General features: G+C 37.9%; 1 protein-coding gene across 1 annotated transcript in view; it reads right to left on the reverse strand.

Annotated features, from left to right (window-relative positions):
• LOC132834729 (tetraspanin-3-like) overlaps positions 1-18,667 on the reverse strand; it is a 45,973-nt gene extending 27,306 nt beyond the window's left edge. The window contains exons 1-5 of the mRNA XM_060853693.1: positions 18,420-18,667; positions 5,997-6,188; positions 4,705-4,779; positions 2,609-2,710; positions 822-974 (exon numbers count right to left, since the gene is read on the reverse strand). Coding sequence (XP_060709676.1) covers positions 822-974; positions 2,609-2,710; positions 4,705-4,779; positions 5,997-6,188; positions 18,420-18,482 — 585 coding nt within the window. The 5' untranslated portion in view covers positions 18,483-18,667. The remainder of the gene's footprint in view (positions 1-821; positions 975-2,608; positions 2,711-4,704; positions 4,780-5,996; positions 6,189-18,419) is intronic.
• Positions 18,668-18,998: the final 331 nt, after the last annotated feature.

The raw sequence follows: 18,998 nt of genomic DNA on the forward strand, positions 1-18,998 counted from the left end.
TAAATTATGGGTGTGGATCACATTTTATCCCCACTCTCAAATTGTCCTTGGGCTGACTAGCCTGCCAACCACAAACAGGCAGTGATTAGAGGGATACAAACCATGACCAGGCAGATGGAATTACTTGGGAATGGCATCATGATCAACACAGAAATGGTGGGCCTATTCCTGTGCTATATCATTCTATATTCTGTTACTATGGATCTGCAGTCATATGCAGGCCAGAACAGATTAGAATGACAGATTATCTTCCCTAAAAGATGCAAGAGAATCAGATAGTCTTCATGACTTTAAAAAGGATAGGTTTCACAGGCACTAATCAGACTAGCTTTTAATTCCAGATTTTATTGACTGAATTTAAATTCCATAGCTACCATGAACACTTTTTTAAAAAAAAACAATTTCTTGAAAACAGAGACAAGGAGGAATTTTAAGTAAAGACAGAAGTGCCGAACCAATGAAAATGTACTTGGGTACAAAGAACACTGTAGAATTGGAGAAGAAGAAAAAGGGTTTCATATTTTTGGAGCATAATTTAGGTAGAGTCCTGCAACAAGGCTTACATTAAGTGCTACAACGGTGTTGACAGGAAAAGTAGTATGTAGGACATTAACATATCCTGAGAAAGTCCGAATACCTCTCATGAATGCTTTGATTAATAAACCCACTGCTGTGGAACAAATCTACCCACTGCCTTGAAAAAGTAGCTACTTGGAATTTGAGCCTTACTGGAATTCAAGTTAAATGAGAATTTTTGACGTACAACTGATCCAAGTAATTTTCGTCTGCAACACTAGTCATTTGTTCTTGAACACCCTTACCTCTGAATACAGGTCAGAAGGACGTTGCATGCTGCCTGTGCAGTTACTGACACCCGATCTGCAGCAGCTGATTGGTACACTATTATTCTTTGTCTGCTTGAACCACTGTGTATTTTCCCAATCAGAGAAATTGTGGATGCCACAACAACGCAGCTATAAAACAGCAACACATTTTGTTAGAACTTGTCACAATACACATGGTAGTTCTTAAAATTGATGCCTGCAAATCCCTGAAGAGGCCAAAAATCAGATTTTGTAACTTTGACAACTTGCTGTCATATTTTTATATGCAGTTACAGAAATTATTTGCAACAATTCCTTTAGAAGGGAAACCCACCCTGTCAGACCTTACGACAGAAATCCAAAAGTAGTTATTAACGTTTGCCCTTCCACCACCCAATCTCATGCAGAGTTTCCATTAGGGACTATATATAAAACAAGAAATACTGCTGTTTCAGCCTCTTTCTGCCGTGGGCTTAGGAAGTAAATTGCAACGTGTCAACTGCTGCCACAGCCTCTTGTCACTTGCTTTTGCAGAAACCTTGGATCAAAAGGAAGGCTTTTCACAATTCTTCAATCCCCATATATTTTAAGAAACTACCACAAAACATTTTACAATGATATATAAATTGGGTTAACTGACTGTTCCATTAATTTAGTTTTCTTCATTTAGAAGAAAAACAGTAGGATAATATTGCAAGTGGTACAGTAAGATTAGAGGGGTTTGAATCACAAGCTACAAGAGCAGCCAGTAGTCATCTGAAAACTTAGGAGCAAGTTACCATATATTTACAGAAAAAAATCTATCGTACTCTGCTTCGGATGTTTAGGAATCAGGTCATATTGTTCACTATACATTATAAATTACAATTATCAATCTTGCCTGTTCAAGACAAGTGATTACAACATACATAATTACACATGTAGGAGGATACAACTTCCACTGTGCCAAAGTAGTAACTGTATTGCAATTAAACTAGCTTCAAAGGCAGTGGCCTGGAGGCGGTAGGGAATACTGGGTAAGGCTTCCTACTGCTGACTGTTATCTATCCTGCAACCGAGACATGAAACATCTGCCCCAGACAAAAACTATGGCATTACTTAGAGAAAGGAACATTATATCCTGACTAACATCCTCCTTTCAATAAGTAAACATAAAACCAAAATTAACTGGATATGTATCTTTTTATTTAATGCTTTTGCATAACAACTAATGTGCCAAAGGTAATTCAATATGTTAACGTATTAGATAAGGTTAACACGATAAGCCTTTCAACAAATTGTATTTGCATAAACATCTTGTTACAAATGTGTTCTCAGTACAGAACAACTTGTCCAATATTACGATCATATAGATCTTTGTGTGCTGACTGATGAGCACTGGAAGCAGTATGAAGACTGCAATTGTATAAGAATAATAAAATGTCATTAAAATGTTCAAGTTAATACACTCAGACCAACAAAAAGGAACAGCACTGTCTATGCATATAGATCACATGCTCAGTGCAAACCTGACCAGAGAAACAGTAACTTGCCACTTGTGCTTGCTGGCAAAAATCTCTCTCCAGTGAATTGGGGGGTCAAAATATTCAAGGCAAAACAATCAGCTGGGAGAACTAACCACGCGTGCTCCAATATTATTGAATAGTATGCAAGATTGGATGAAGCCTACAGTTTGCACTATGACATGGAATAATTTAGATGAGAAAAAGGAGGCTTTATCATCCAGATTGCATTGCCAAAAAGTTAGCAAATTGAAAGTGTGCATATTGCACAATTACTCTCACCTGTCTTTGTACGTAATCGATTGCACGACTGGCAGCATCTGGATATGTTCCATTGTATTCATTGTACACTTTTTGAATACTATTATCAACTTCATCCTCCACCTGTACAAATCAGAACAAACTTTAGGCACCTTCACTCTGCATGGATGACTTATTTCACAACAGACAAAAGGTAAAATAGTGTGGTTATAAACAATATGTTGCTGGAAAAGCGCAGGTCAGGCAGCATCCAAAGATTTTGGATGCTGCCTGACCTGCTGCGCTTTTCCAGCAACACTTTCAGCTCTGATCGCCAGCATCTGCAGTACTCACTTTCTTCTGGTTATAAACAATATATTCCTCATTGTATTCAGAAAAAAATAACCATAAGCATTTACTCCAGTGAACTTTTCAATTTATTTCAAAACTGAACAAAAACAACACTCTGTAGCTGGTTACAACCCAGACTACCTCAAGCATCCATGAAGTGAACCAGAATATTTATACATTAAAATTAATTTGTGACACTTAAAAGCAATATGAAAGTTGCTACAGAAATGCAACGTGACCTTATCCAAAGTGCTTTACTTATTTCACTGCGCGCAAAACTACAACTACAAATTTTTAATAAAGTAAATTCACTTTGCATAATCCAATTGATTACCTCAAATTAATTATGGCTAATAACTCTGGAGTAACTTTTTTGTTCTTTCACAGGATGGAGGCATTACTGGCTAGGCCAACATTTCTTGCCCATGCCTAATTTCCCTAGAGAAGATGGAAGTGAGCATGCCTTCTTGAACCAACACACTGTCCGGTATAGGTACACCTGCAGTGCTATTATGGAAGGAGCTCTAGGATTACCAGTGTAGATTAGCTTCTATACTGACTGCCTTATGTCACTTTATTTCAAACAGTCTATTTATAAAGCCTCTTTTAATGGCTTAAAGGGTGTGGTATTGCATTAGCCGTACAAAAACTGCTTGCACTCAATTACAGAAAGCCAAACATAAAAGAGTTTACACAATCCACTCAGTTATAATCATCAATACCATGGGACTCAGGGTTAAACCAAGGAGAGCACCACAGGTGTGTAGAGTTTCAAGTAAAGAAAACAGACAAAATTTACTAAGTTGGTGAAGCTGGCAAACCGTGAAACAATGAAGCAAATGAATCAATAGCTTACTCTTTCAATTCTGAAATCTAAGCAGTAATTATGTGGATCACCTCAGGACAGAGTGTCCCACTTTGAGATGAGGGTTATCAAAATCTCAGACCTTCCTTTCACATTCAAAGACTATTTTAGTGTAAGCACAGGAAAGATAGAGGAAATTCCATTCCAGTTTCTCTATTCAGTGCAATCTCATGACTTGTCATAACATTTAGCTCCTTACTTTATTTATATACAAATTAATTTTAAAGTTTCAACACCAGTACCGTAAGGCAAGAACTCATCCCAGACGGTAATTATGGTGTAATATATACCCTGACGTCAAGTTTAAACTCATCTTTTGCTAGTTTGAACTTGCATTCCCTTGTCCTGCTGCCATTACTATAATACAGTGCATTTTTCTGTACCACACTATGAATCTACCCTTTCAAATTGCATTTCAAAGCTGAAAACGCCAAAGTTCATCAGTCACTCCTCGCAAATTAATGTTATAATTCTAGTATCTTCTAGCTCTTCTCTGTACAGCATCTGGGGCTTGAAACTCTTGGCTGCAAGTAATGAATATAGTTCAGGGCTTGGGATGAGAGAGATTATTCAGCGACTTGGATCGCTGGTGATATGTCTCAGTTGTATATTTACTCTGCCAATCTTTACACAAAATTAAAAGAAAAGAAAGATTGATCGAGATTTGAACATGCTCCCTGTTAGGGTGCACAGGATGTGTGTGTGTGGACGGTGTCATATAATTACACAACCAGCTATTTTACTATAATTAGAGGCATTAGATAAAAAAGCTAAATATATGCAATGATATTCTTTTGCCCTATAGCTTTGCAGATATGGAATGCGTTCTGGTTTTATTTTCCCCTCCTTTCCTTGAAATCATGAACACCTATCTTCTTCAAACTAAGAATTATATCGCATCTAGAGCAGTATATGCATTTACCTTTGCTCTGTAGATATAGCCAAGTACGACAACAACCCACTCTGTGATGAAAACTAATAGGAGGATCAGCACAAACTTTGGGAAAAAGAAAAAAAAGAGACGAGTTATTGTAGAACAAAAGTTACATTGTTAACGTGTTTTCATTTTGTTTAATTTATTTACAGGACGTAGACATTCTGGCAAAACCAACATTCACTGTCTATTCTTAATTTCCCTGAAGAAAGTGAGCCAACTTATTGAATACAACCGAGTGACTTGTTAAGCTATTTCAGAGGCTAGTTCACAAGCACATTGCTGTGAATTTAACATCACATTCAGGCAAGACTAGTAAAAGCAAATGTTCTTTGCTCCCCTCCCAAACGAAACTAGCGACCCAGAAAAGCTTATGATAATCCGTAGTTTCACAGTCACCATTACTAAGGCTAGTTTGTTCGTGGTTTATTTAATTGATTGAATTTAAATTTCCCCAGCTGTTTTTAAGTAGTACATAAAGAGATAAATAATTCAAGTGGACTGATCAACAGATGTGGAGCCATAACAGCATTTCAATTACAAATTACATTGCTGCTTGGCATTATTAGACTCAGTAACTTTATGCCAGATTTTTCCAATATTGTCACCAGCAGACATTACCCAGTAACATGAAAGGCAATCTCTCAAATTTTTCACTTGCTGAAGATTATGCAACCGAGGCAGAGACACCAAAAGACCCCAACTGGTGAGGTATTGTTCAATCAGCAGGGAAGTCACAATGAAGTACTGTCACTGGCTGATTATCTTGATGAAAGTGTACCAGCCAGCATATAGAATAAGCTCACATGCCATATACAGGGAGTAAGATTCTCTGCCAAATTTGACTCATTGACCATTTAATGACTTAGAGGACAGCTGGTATTGATGAAATCATACCTCGGCATGAGTCAGAGGCAAATAAATTGGGAGGGCGGAGAGAGTTAACACCTTTATCAAAACAAATAATCAGATGGTGAGACTTAATTCAAGATTTACTTCTCAGATCTATAACTGAACCCAAATTGTCAGGCAGCCTGAATTTTTTTCAGCTAAACATCATGGCTATTTATTGCTAATTGAATGCAATGTGGAAGAAACAGTAACCATTTTGATGATACCTATTTATAGGGGATTCAAAAGTCAAAAACTCCCAGTGAGAATCCAACTAGCTTGAAGTCAAGACATATTTTACCAAGATTCATTTCAATTACAATTTTAAAACTGCAGTATTCTATAAGGCAGCATGCTTTACTTTAATTTGTCATTTTACACCTACTTACAGTTGCCAGACCACACTGACTTTCACGAATCGTGGCACAGCAGCCGATCAAGCCAATGATGAACAGCAGAGTCCCAACCCCAATGATGACAACTGCAGGAATCAGTGTGTACACATCTTCAAAGAAGTGATCATAGTCATCATACGTAATGAAGACATAGGCCCCCACGTAACACAGGATACCTGCTGCCGCCTGTATCAAAACATTTTAAAATGAATACATTGAATAACTGGCAATTGAAACTTTTTCGATCAACTATAGGATATTGCTATTTGGTCACAGGTTCCAGCTTTATTTGGGTTATGTAGCTGAAAAGAACGCATTTATTACGCATGACAGCTGTTGCATAGTGGTGACTGGTTTTACAACCAAGATGCATCTGTAGACGCTGCAGAAGCGTCACAAAACCATGGTGTGGGACATGTACACCAGAACGGATGGCAATTTCACCTGAGTTTTAATTAACAATTTAGATTCACAATTACTATGTTCCAGAGTTAACTCTGGATTACTGGATGCATTGGATTTAATCAACCCAGTAACAAAAACTGCTCAAACATTTTGAAGCTGATAACCAAAGAAACTGGCCTGCTAGTAAAACTTCAATTCTTACTGACCAGAAAGGTTAGCTTTGATCACTAAATGTTCTGCACTGGAGCAGCATGGTTTACAATGATGTTTAGAAACAAAAAACACCATAACTTTATAATCCAATCCAATTATGTAAGATACCTCACTCAACAATGGAATGATAATATGAAGGAATCCTGGAATGCTTTAAAAGTATAATGTCTTCTATATAAAAGCCCCTGTTTAGATTGCATAGTGGACATATTTCCCTTGCCATTGTAAGTAGCATTTCTTGGAACCAATCAAGATTTAAGAGCTGTACCTCAGAGTCATAGGGACGTACATGGAAACGAACCCTGCAGTCCAACTCATCCATGCCAACCAGACATCCCAAATTAATATACTCCCATTTGCTAACACTTGGCCAATATCTTTCTAAACCCTTCCTATTCATATACCCATCCAAATGCCTTTTAAATACTGTATCAACCTCCACCGGCAGCTCATTTCACACACACACACCACCCTCTGAGAAAATGTTGGCCCTCAGGTTCCTTTTAAAACTTTCCTCTGTCACCTTAAAACCTATGCCCACTAGTTTTGGTCTGCCCTACCCCAGGAAATAAAACCTGTCTACTTACCCTATCCATGCCACTCATGATGTTATGAACTTCTGCAAGATCATCCCTCAGCCTCCAAACACTCCAGGGAAAATAGCCCAGCTTATTCAGCTTCTCCCAATAGCTCAAACCCTCCAACCCTGGCGACATCCTTGTAAATCTTTTCTGAACTCTTTCAAGTTTCACAACATCCTTCCGATAAGAGGGAGATCAGAATTGCACATAGTATCCCGAAAGTGGTCTAACCAGTGTCCTGTGCAGCCATATGATTTCCCAACTCCTATACTCAATGCACTAACCAATAAAGGCAAGCATACTATATACCTACACCTCCACTTTCAGAACTATGAACCTGCACACCAAGTTCTGCTGGCCACTACAGCTCAAAGTTTGGTGTTATCTACAAACTTATAACCATACCTCCTATGTTCCCATCTGTATCATTTATGGAAGTGACAGAAAGCAGTGAACCCAGCACTGATCCTTGTGGCACACTGTTGGTCACAGACCTCCAGTCTGAAAGGCAACCAATCATCTATCTTCAATCCAGCGCTGTATTCAAATAGCTAGTTCTCCCTGCATTCCATGAGATCTAACCTTGCTGACCAGTTGACCTTGAGGAATCTTGAACACCTTAATGATGATGTCCATATAGATCACATCCATCATTCTGCCCTCAATCGTTACTACTTCAAAAAAAACCTGAATCAAGTTCGAGAGACAATTTCCTTTCCAAATACATGTAAACCCTGTCTCTCAGGATTCCCTCCAACTTGCCCACTACAATGTCAGGCTTATTGGTCTATAGTTCCCTGACTTTTCCTTGTTGCATCTAAAGGTTCTGCTCATAAATTGAAGAGGAATTAGGAAGATAGAGGACAGGAAGAGACACTGGCAGATCTTCTGACCGATCCCAAAGCTAATACAGTTGGTTTTGATATAAAGTAATAGTTCCGTTCTCATGCAATCTTGCATTATAAGAAAATTGTTCAATAGCAAAACCATTTAAACGCATAGGGCCAGAATTGCGTTCTTGCCAACACAGGGAAGGAAAGTTAGTGTTCTTCAAATAAATGTCTAAAAGCTTCATTCATGTTAAAGCCAATTTGCTTTGAAGAAACACATAGCAGAATTGACTGTCCCATAATCACCTATTCACTTAAAATGCCTACATATTAGTTGCTTACGTTTTCCACCAGCCTTACAAGTTTCCCCATTAGCTAAACAGATGCCTCTCTCCAAGAACACGCTTGCATTCCTTCAAACAATAACCACCTTAAATTTACTGAAATTATGTATAGATGCAAATTTTGAAGCATTTAAAACCTTCTGTCAAGCATTCCCTTCCAGAGTCAACTGTCTGTTCATTATTTCCTCCGTTCAGAAATGTCTTAAGGGATATATGATTTGATGGACTTTTTCTGCAGACCTGATTAGATTAAGGATTACACATCTTTTACTCTGGTACAATGACTTGATCTAAACTACACTGTTGTATTCAATGCAAAATGAAGTTCTGCAATCGGCACCAAGTTGAATCACTTGAGCCAGGTCACTGAAACCACTGGTTCCCAAGCTCTCTCTCATTTCAGGCCTTGTAAGCATGTGCAACAGAGCCTCCAGGTATCATGTTTAAATCCTTATTTATTAATTTAGTACACCAACCTATTAACACTAAAGTTTAAGAGCAATACATCAACACTAAAGACTGGAGTTGTGAGGAAGAGATTACCTGGACTTGAGACACATCAAAATCTCAGTTTGGATGACTTCAGATGGCAGGGGGTTAACATCTATAGCATATATGTTATCCCATATAGGTAAGCAACACAACAAAATTTTTAAATGGCAGTGATGCCAAGTCATGTGAAACAGATAATTATACTCATTAAAATGGAAAATTAAGCACTGAAATGCAGAACTTTGGAGGCATGATACAACCAAATTTCAAGAGAGCCCTAGCAACTAGAATGCTTTCCATGTTGATAGTTGACAGAACTATGGTTTAAAAGATGGGAGCTTGTGGCACTTCACTGAACTTACAGCAGGATATTCAGTTAATGTAGAGACCCAACTGCAATTTAACAAACTGGTGCACAGACATGCAGGATCATTTCCTTGCTTTGACTTGCAGCTAGTTATTCCACTGCCAGATTTACAGAAATACAAAAGTGCCTGAAGTGTTTATCAGGTGGATGAACCACATTCACACAGTTGGCTGCCTCTGCCTTTATACTTTGGTAATCAAACAGAGCTACTACAGTGCTTTACATTCTGTTTCAAGTGCTAATACAATTAAAAGATCCAAAAGATTTCCAAAAACCTTTGATCACATTGTGTCCCATTGTGAAATATAGAAAATTTTGAGTCCATGATCTGTCAAAACTCAATGATAATCACTCAAGGCACATAAACACCAACATGATCACTACTACATGGAGAAAGGAAGGAAAACAAACTATACTTGTATGTTAACGGTCAGACCTTTCTTGGTCCTTAAAACTTTTTTAGAATTACAGGATTTGCAGCATAGGTAACAAGTACTCTAATGGTACTGTAATGTAATTGTTCAAACACATTAAAACCAATTCGCTTTGGAGAAACACGTGTTATAGCAGAACCGACCGAACCATAACCACCTGTTCCCTTAAATACCTACATAATAGTTGCTTAAATTTTCCAGCAGCCTTACAACTTTCCCCATCAGCTAAACAGCTGCCTCTTTCCAAGAACAGCTTGCAATGCTTCAAACTCCAACAACCTTTTAAAAAAGTTATGGGGATAAATCATGGTCAAAAAGTGTGGTGTTGGAAAAGCACAGCGGATCAGGTAGCATCTGAGAAGCAGGGGAAATAGATGTTTCAGTCATAAGCCCTTCATCAGGGTTAAATTATGTATGGTTACAAACCTTGAAGGATTTAAAACCTTGAAAGATTCCCCTCCAGAGTAAACTGTCTGTTCACTATAATAGCAGTACCTACTCTTTGGAAGTACCATCACTTTAGTTCAACTTTATTACCATTGCCACTTAAAATTCTTGATATAGTATCTACACAACATCTCAATTACCACTGTTCAAGTTATATTCAAAAAAGGTGCCTCTTAACAAAACAATGGCTCCATGCTAAGCACAGATTAGTACTCAAATGACAGGATGTGGCATTAATCACCAATGCAATTTGTTATATTTTCACAAAGTAGGTCAGACTCAGAACATGAACTGAAACTGTGCCCTGTTCAATGCACAAAGTACCAGGATTTTCATTATAGGGACTGGTGACATGAGGAATATGCAGTGTAGGAACCTGCTAATCCACAAGCCTCAAGATAAATCTTTATAACATTCAAGAGGTTTAAAGTCAGAGTGCAAACATGGTATAACTAGAGCAATTTGGTATCAAATCACTACACTTTCTTTCAATATCCTTTGGCCTAAACAAGCTTGGGATTGGCAGTGCCAGCTTTTAAAGCATTAAGTTATCCATTTTCCTTTCCACCATAAAAAATATCGTTGAGGGAGGGTGAAAATGATTCCCAATACAGCGATCCCTATTGGAAAACTTTGCAGGTACATATGGAAGAGAAGGGGGGATAGGTGCTGAATTGGAAGGTATTTTGGACAGTCTGTTCATATTTCCAAAAGCATAATGGGAACACCATAGTTCAATTAAATAAAATTCAACATTTGAGAACTAGATTTTAGTAGGAACGTGGAATTAGTCTATGGAATTTCTCTTTAAATCTCTACTTTTCTGTCCTGAAACAATTAACTCTTGCTAATTGATACAGATCTATAAGGATTGCAGCCAAGTTATCCCACCAATATGATGGGCATGTGCTGAGTGTTGATCAGTATCTCCCAGTTCAGTTCATGCCCAACATCAATGCACACATTTCAAGAATGCATATCAAAAGCAGGAATGATGGCCGCTGTTTCCGGTCTCTCCCCAGCCTGAGGAAACTGACAAAACATTGCTCAATGTTAACTCAGCTCAGAGTAGAAATAACTGGGAACAAATCAGCTTGTATGTCTTATTTTAGAGGGCAAAGCTCCAGGGCACATCAAATGCTCGAGTTCCAAACTATCCCACATTGGTTTCTCACCTAAGATAAGACACTTTCATGAACTCAAATTCTTAGTGATATTCTGTGTGGACATCAGCATCAAGCTCTCCCAGCCCCAATTCACCTCCAATAAACTGTTGACCAATGCTGGCTATCAACTGACAAAAACAGCCAACTACTATGAAATGGTATACAAGCATTAGCAAGCTCAAAAAATGGAAAATACAAATATTGGACAGCCTAATGACTGTGCACAAACACACAGGTGTAGCATTGAGCGAGTCAGATTGAGAATGTAAGTTTAATGTTCATCTGTCCTATTCCAAAGAGAAGCAGCTACTTCAAAGTAGAACCATACTGTTCAGTTCCCAGTAGCTTGTTTGTCTGTTAACTGGATGGGCCAGTGCTGGAAAGGCTGAGTTTAAAAACACATTTTTAGGGTGCTTGAGGGATTAGTGGCAGGTTGCTTTTTTGAACTGGTATGTGCAAAGATGGAAATCCCGCAGTAGTGTCCTAAAGTAGGGAATTCGAGACCTGCCAAATCCTTGCACAGTAGAATGAAGACAAAAGTGCCAGATGCAACTCTCCTCCAAAGTCAATCAGATTCATATCAAACATCTTTGGCCTGTATGCAGCCAACTGGGTGATATCAATGGAAGCATACTGCACCATTAGTTGTCATCGTTAGACAAAATTACACAGTATAGCCATTTAAGTAGGTTTTTTTTAAAAAAGAGCAAAAGATGGCACTGTGCTTAGTTTTATAGGGATCTAAATTTGTAATAAATAATTTACTTGGAGTGCTGAGGCACAAGCAGACAACCAGAGCTCCAATTTAGAACTATGCTAATCATATTTATAGAATACAGTCCAAAATACATATTAATATTACACTGCCACATCCATGCATTAAAAATAAGTTTCAAAGCAGATATGACAACTAGGACTGAGTCAAACTTCACATCAGTACTAGAGGTCCAAAATATTTCCAGCAAATGGACTATTCCTTTCAGAACTGCATAGCTGTAGCCATGCTCAGGCAAGCTCAAGGACGACAGCAAACAAAACGCTTTGCCTTTCAGTATCACAAAATTACTTAATTTTAAATCTTATTCTAGGCTGAAAAATACTGAAGAAAGTGCACCACAGCAAATCTGGTTTAAAAAGACTGTTTTATATTACGTTGGTATCAGCACATTACACGACAAAGATGGTCTTCCCATTCTTTGGACTAGGAAAGCAGCATGGATTTATTACTTGCAGTTTTGACAAGCAGATTCATGATTAGTGGGATAGCCAACTTATTTTAGTCAAATAAACTATCTTTGCATTAGATCTCTTGTAGGTAACATTTCACAATTTTGTAGTTTATTCCAGAGATTCAGAAAATAAAGGAATTGCTATTTCCTACAATAAAGTTGACTATTTAGTGGTACGGTATTTATTAAGTGTGGTTCCAAGATTTTTATTGCCATTTAGGGCAATAAATCCACATTCTGCCAAAGTGCCCACTCACTCATCCCATAAAATTAGGAAACAACTTTGGTGCTAAATGACTAAAATTTGCTATCAAAAATAAAACACAAACAGGCTTAATACAAACTAAATGTCTTGATAGAAGAGTAATTTTATCCAGAGCAGGGCTGCAGATCAGGAGGTCTGAAGATTGTTAAGGCAGGGAACAGCTACTGGTCTGACTGGTAAGACATTGCAAGGGATATCAAACCAATTTGAGAACTTCTTGCTATCTCAAAGATTAGCTAACTCTACAGATTAGGACTTGACTGCATAGAAATGTAAACATAGAAAAGTACAATCCTCAGAAAAAGACTTCAACTTTAGAATATTACTAGCTTGTCTTCCTTAATTGGAACACTGGGGAACATTGAAAAACAATTTTCTCCTCAATCTTCGATGCATTCAGCCTACTGAAAATCACTCACACTTATCTACCTTGCTAGTTTATGAGTCAATCCACAAAACCGATGTGGTTCTTCAGGAAAATGTGAAACCCTCAAGAAAACCGGATGAGGAAAATTAGGATTTAAAAAGTCCGTAAAATACATCAACACTGTGCAAAGCCTTGATCAGGAAATACTGTGGGATATTAGCTTTGGACCCTTCAGCCTCTACCACAAGTAATGGTTAACTTTTGGGCTTTGATTCTGTTAGAGTATATTTTCAAGATTTTCATGCCAAAATCTCAAATGCAATAGATACAACATATTACTAACTAGCAATTCAAGTTCCTAGATCTCAACTTGATTTTTCCAGTTACCCAGAAACAAAGATTATCTATAAAACATTCCTAGGATTACACATGTACTTGGCTATCAAGACATTTATGCCAAATACTGTATAAGCATTTGAATGGACTGCTACTAACCAAGCATACCTATTGAATGCATGTGAGCCCGTGCCAATGTTGAAGGAAAACAGAGTCATACAAAGCTGAGTTATGAGAGGTTAATGCTAGCTATTTTAGGAGAAGATTTCAGATCCAAGTGCCATGTGTGGGATACAAACATTGGTGCACAGATGTGCTGTAGTAAGATATGTTGACATCTAAATTAGTAGTACACAAGGAACAACTGCAAAAAAACTTTATTCTTCCTGTCACACATCCACATGGATCAGTTCCTAACCAAAGCAAAACAAACTCCATTTGACCACATTCAACTAAGTAGTCTTCATTACTTAATACTGGATTGATTTTCAATCAACATTAGTACTTCACGTTAACTGGAAAGACAAAGAAACTAGGTTTCCTGTTCACTGCCCAGAAAGGAGAGAACAGAAGAGATTTACTAGATTAGTTCCAGGATGAGACACTACAGCTGGTCAGTCACATAGCTGGGTAGGTCAAGCATCTGCCTTTAACAGGGACTTGTGCACGGAAGGGAAAATAATTATTTCCTACTTGTACTACACAAACTGAGGTTTCTGTATTTATATCTCCGATAATAGCACAGACTGCACATTCAATGCCAGAACTTCGATTGGAAGCTATCTCAAAATGCCACAGTCATTCATCTCACCAAAACATGAATTTCACTGGAGAGAAAGCTATTACATGGTGCAACACAAGTCACAAGTAAACAATTCAAATCAAATATCAACCTCAACAGATTTCATTCACATTATAAGCACAAAATCTGGAGCCAATTAAGTGTCAGAACTAATTCAGAAACATTTTTGAATACAGAGAAGAACACTTTCCTGTTTATAGCACAATGCATTGCACAGCTATGATACAAAAGAACAGTGAAAGGAAAGCAAGTTTCCCATGAAATTTCCATACATCCTTTTCTTAAATAAAGAAATTATTTTTCACAATTTGTAAACAACATAGCATGTAGCTCCTCATTCAGGGTATATTTCATACTTGTAACTTTCATTTCAAAGAACATTTCAAGCAGGAGCATTTTGTTTGTGTGTACTAATCACCCAAGGAGAGCATCAAGTTACAAAAATTTTTATTAGTTCCTATACATTTCTAACATATGTAGATATGATTAAAGCTCAAAATGAGGCAAGAACAAGGGCAGCCCTCTCCATATATTTAGATGCAAAAAAACATAAGAAAGAAACAGGACTAAATAGGACACAGCAATCTGGACTTTGAGGATCAAATTGCCAGCACTCCACCCCCACCAGAGCAGAAAGTGACCCATAAGGTTAATCATCTCTGGCTTTTAAAAAGTTGTCTGCTAAACACAAATCACATTCTGAACAATTGCAGTTCTAGGATGCAGACGTATTGAAGCATCAACATTTTTAATCAGTGCAGATTACTGAACATGCCAAAGTACTATTAATAGCAAATTTAATTCACAAATACAGTAAAAGAAAACTGTACCCTATACAAATCTGCATTTGATCACAATTAGGATGAACTATTGGCAACAAAGAAAATAAACAGGCAGATGTTATACTAACTACTGGACACATACAGCATACATGAGCAAAACGAGAAAATTAATAGACACCAAAGTTTAATTCCTTATTGGATTCTATTCATTTGAGCTGTCACTTACTAAGAGCAAAAAATCCTCTTGACTATGCATGCTGTCATTTTGCACAATTAAACATCACGATTAATCTGTGGCTGAAGGCAGTGACAAAAGGAACCGTCTCGAGAAACTTTACATTCAGTTATAACAACTCAACAGTTGATCCAATATATAATGGGGTAATTCAGACCCTAAGAGAAATCCTGTTACGACTGCTCAGCTATTTCTCAGCTGAAGCAGCAGTAGTAGGAAGGAGACAGAAAGTAAAAGTTTCCCCTTGAGCAAGAGTGGAAATATTAGCAAAATTTTGTTGTTGATCACTAATCACTAATCCTTACTAGAAAAGCAGGTAGAACTGCCAGACAAGCTATTTAAATCCTGAGCAAATGTCTTGTGAAAATTCAAGGTTCATTGTAAATAGTGATCACCTGTGCCACCTAAATGCCAAAGAGCAATACAGACCCTTAGATTTATGCCCCTTATAGGGTCACGGGGGAACACTGGTAGCATCTCTAGCTTGGGGCCAGATACTCCAAGTTCAAGTGCCACCTGATACAGAGTTGTGTCACAACATGTTCAAACTAAAAACAACTTGAATTATGCTTCAGTAAAGATCTCAAATGTAACTACATGATCAATACACAGAAGCCAAAATAACATATCAAAATGTAGAAACAAAAAGCACTAACTGTAAGAAATCATAGTAACTGCACAGAAATTCATAGAAATAATAGTTAGAAGTATCCTTTCCTCATGCCCCTGTCGGGTATCACAGGGTGTGTTTTGATACAAATGTCAGAGGAGTGACAGTTGTGCATGTTTATACTTCCATAAAAGTTTTATTGTAATTTCATCCTTTCTCCATTTGACATATAGAAGTCAAAATATCTATCTCCGGTATTTTGCAGCAGTAAAGAATCTCTAAGTGAAACATGTGACAACTTTCACTCACCTGGCATTTTTCACCATAAACACATCATTGACACTTTGCAGAAACATACAAAGGATATTCCTAACCATTACTTCAAGGATAAAGCAACTGCAATTTGCACAAGGAATAATCAATACCTGAAATACTCTACTAGGCAAGTATTGGAATCAAAATCACAGGTCATTCAATAGGAAGTTCTGGAATACCCTCCTTTAACCCCTCTACTTGTTTATGATGCTCCTTAAAACCTATCACTTCAGTTAGAATTTTGGCCATCTGTCTATATACATCACACAGCTCAATGCTAGTTTTTTTTGACAATGTCCCTTGCTAAGCACCTTTTTCTTATGTTTCTTAATACAGTCAATTGAAAATAAACATTCAACATTGGATTTAAAACTTAAACTAGGAACAAACAAAAAAAATGTATTCTAAACATCTTGCATACTTTGTGCAGAAAGTTTTCATAGTTTTACTCCTGAAAAGCCTTTATCTAATTTTGACCATGTTCTCTTGTGCTAGACTTCACCACAACTTCCCTTGTAATCTTGAAACGTTGACCAAACTAGTCTTAAATCTTCTAAATTTCAGGGATTGCAATGCCATTTTTGTTGCAACGCTGAAATAAACCAAAAAAGGTTTAAATTGCCAAAAGCTGTATTTTAAAACAGTAAAATGAACATCTGCAAGGCATTAAATTCAGTTTAAAGACACACAAGGTTATAACAATATGCATTTAAGGGGTCCCTTTTTCTAATTGTATTGAATTTAAAGTTAGTTACATATTCGGCTTAGTAATACTTTAGAATTTATTTCACTTACAATCTCTTTTCACATTTGAAAGAAGAGGCTCTGCATTATTGAAGCCTCTCCAGAGGCATTGAATACAGTAGGACACTGTACCAAATTACCTGGTAACTGTATATAACTTGGCACATGAATCATTTAAAATGAAGCTGGCTGGAGTTATTTTCATCCTGACCTCTCATACTCCCTTCTCTTCTAAAAGGCTTTAGTAAAGAAATCTTTCCAGTGATTGCAGATTATCACTCATAGCAGGAATTCATACATAGCGCAATCTAACCAAACTTATGTTGCTTTCATCAAGTTCTTTTTTAAAAAAATAATACCTAAAAAGCCCAGCAATAAAATAAAACAAAAATCTTGAAAGTTGGACATGAAATAATTTAAGTTAGAAAAGACAGAATTTTATTCACAGACAAAAGGGACAATGTTTAAAAAAACACGTTTACAAAGGTTTGTCATGCGTCAGACAACTCTGCACAAACAAACAGCAGAAAAAGCAGTCTAAAGGTGGTGCAGTAATGCTTTAGTGTCAGAAATTATCTGGAATCACCTGCAGTCTTAAACAAACATAATAGCAGATTAGGGTTAATCTGGCAGTGTCTAATTTAGTGGCCTGCCTTTGAGCCAGGAGCCTGGATTCAAATTCCCTCTGCTCCCAAGCTATATATTCTCATACCTGAACAGATTGATTAGAAAAAAAAAATCAGCAGATAAGATTAGTTAGTGGACATGGAACTATTGTGCCTTTATTTCTGGACTAATAACCCAGAGGCTTGGCTTAATGCTCTGGAGGCACCAGCTCAAATCTCATCGCAATAGTTGAGGAATTTACATTAAACAGTTTACATCTGAATTTGAAAAATTGGTATGAGGAATAATGACAGTAAAATTATGAAGTGCTGTAAAAAGAATTAGCAGCAGTAATAGCCTGTTTGAGCCTCTGGCATTGCATAGGAACGTATTTAAAGATAAAATTAGGAGCTGCTGAAATGTAGATACTTTAATCAATTTGTGTTATGATATCCACTCCAGAGGCCGCCTCTCCCATAACAGCCTTTCCTGTTTTGATGTAGGTATTTTTAAATCAGAGATACTATGACACACACCGCGGGGGCAGGCGGGACTTGAAGCCAGGTTTTCCTAGCCCTGAATTAGGGATAACACCGCCGCGTTACACGGTACACCTCCTGACACCATCCGCAGCAACACAACAGGCCAGTGCAACCTAACCTCACGCAGCGGAGAACCACCCTCGTTGCCCCTAACGACTGCAGTCTCAGCCAACCAGACCGATCAGCTCCATGTCAATCAACCAAACCCACTTCCGGTCGTCAGGTTGGGTTGCGGTAGCGGGCAGCCATGGAGACGGCGCAATTCTTTAGCCGACCCGGTAAGCCCTTTCCCTTGACCTACTTACCCAGAATATCAGGTTTAAAAACACCAGGACTGTCTTGGACGACGTTATCCCGCACTGACCCATCCTCTCCGCTGAGGCGTGCTGATCCACCCTCGACAGCAAACGCCGCTTGTCCCGTGCGTGGGTCGCTTCAAGAAAGCGGCCTGCACACCCTGAGCAACCAAACTGCCGGCGACAAGTGCGGACGATGGCAGCCGGAGCCGGCACCCAGCTGGCGCGGCCACGTGACCTTCGCCTGCACTGGTACACGTGACCCTAACGTCATCAAGGGATTACGTCAGTCATTCCGGCGAGTGATAAGTAGCGTGCATGCGCTCTCTGGGAAGTGGTTGTCTGTCACGTGACCCTCTAGTAGCGTCTAATGTGTGTTCTCTTTTATCAAGTTTTCTGGTGGCTTTTTTTTCTTTTTTTGCCCCTTTCTGTGTGATCAGTGATTACTTTTTGTTTCCATATATAATGAAGCACATGTACATGTTTGTACTGTGTTTATAGGTTTTAAAATTGGCTTCCATTTTCAGTTGGCCTTGAACCAGTTGTGTAATTGAACTTTTTTTGTCATTAATCTCATAAATCCAAATT

The sequence above is a fragment of the Hemiscyllium ocellatum genome, chromosome 42 (assembly GCF_020745735.1).
Source record: "Hemiscyllium ocellatum isolate sHemOce1 chromosome 42, sHemOce1.pat.X.cur, whole genome shotgun sequence".
Taxonomy (NCBI): Eukaryota; Metazoa; Chordata; class Chondrichthyes; order Orectolobiformes; family Hemiscylliidae; genus Hemiscyllium; species Hemiscyllium ocellatum.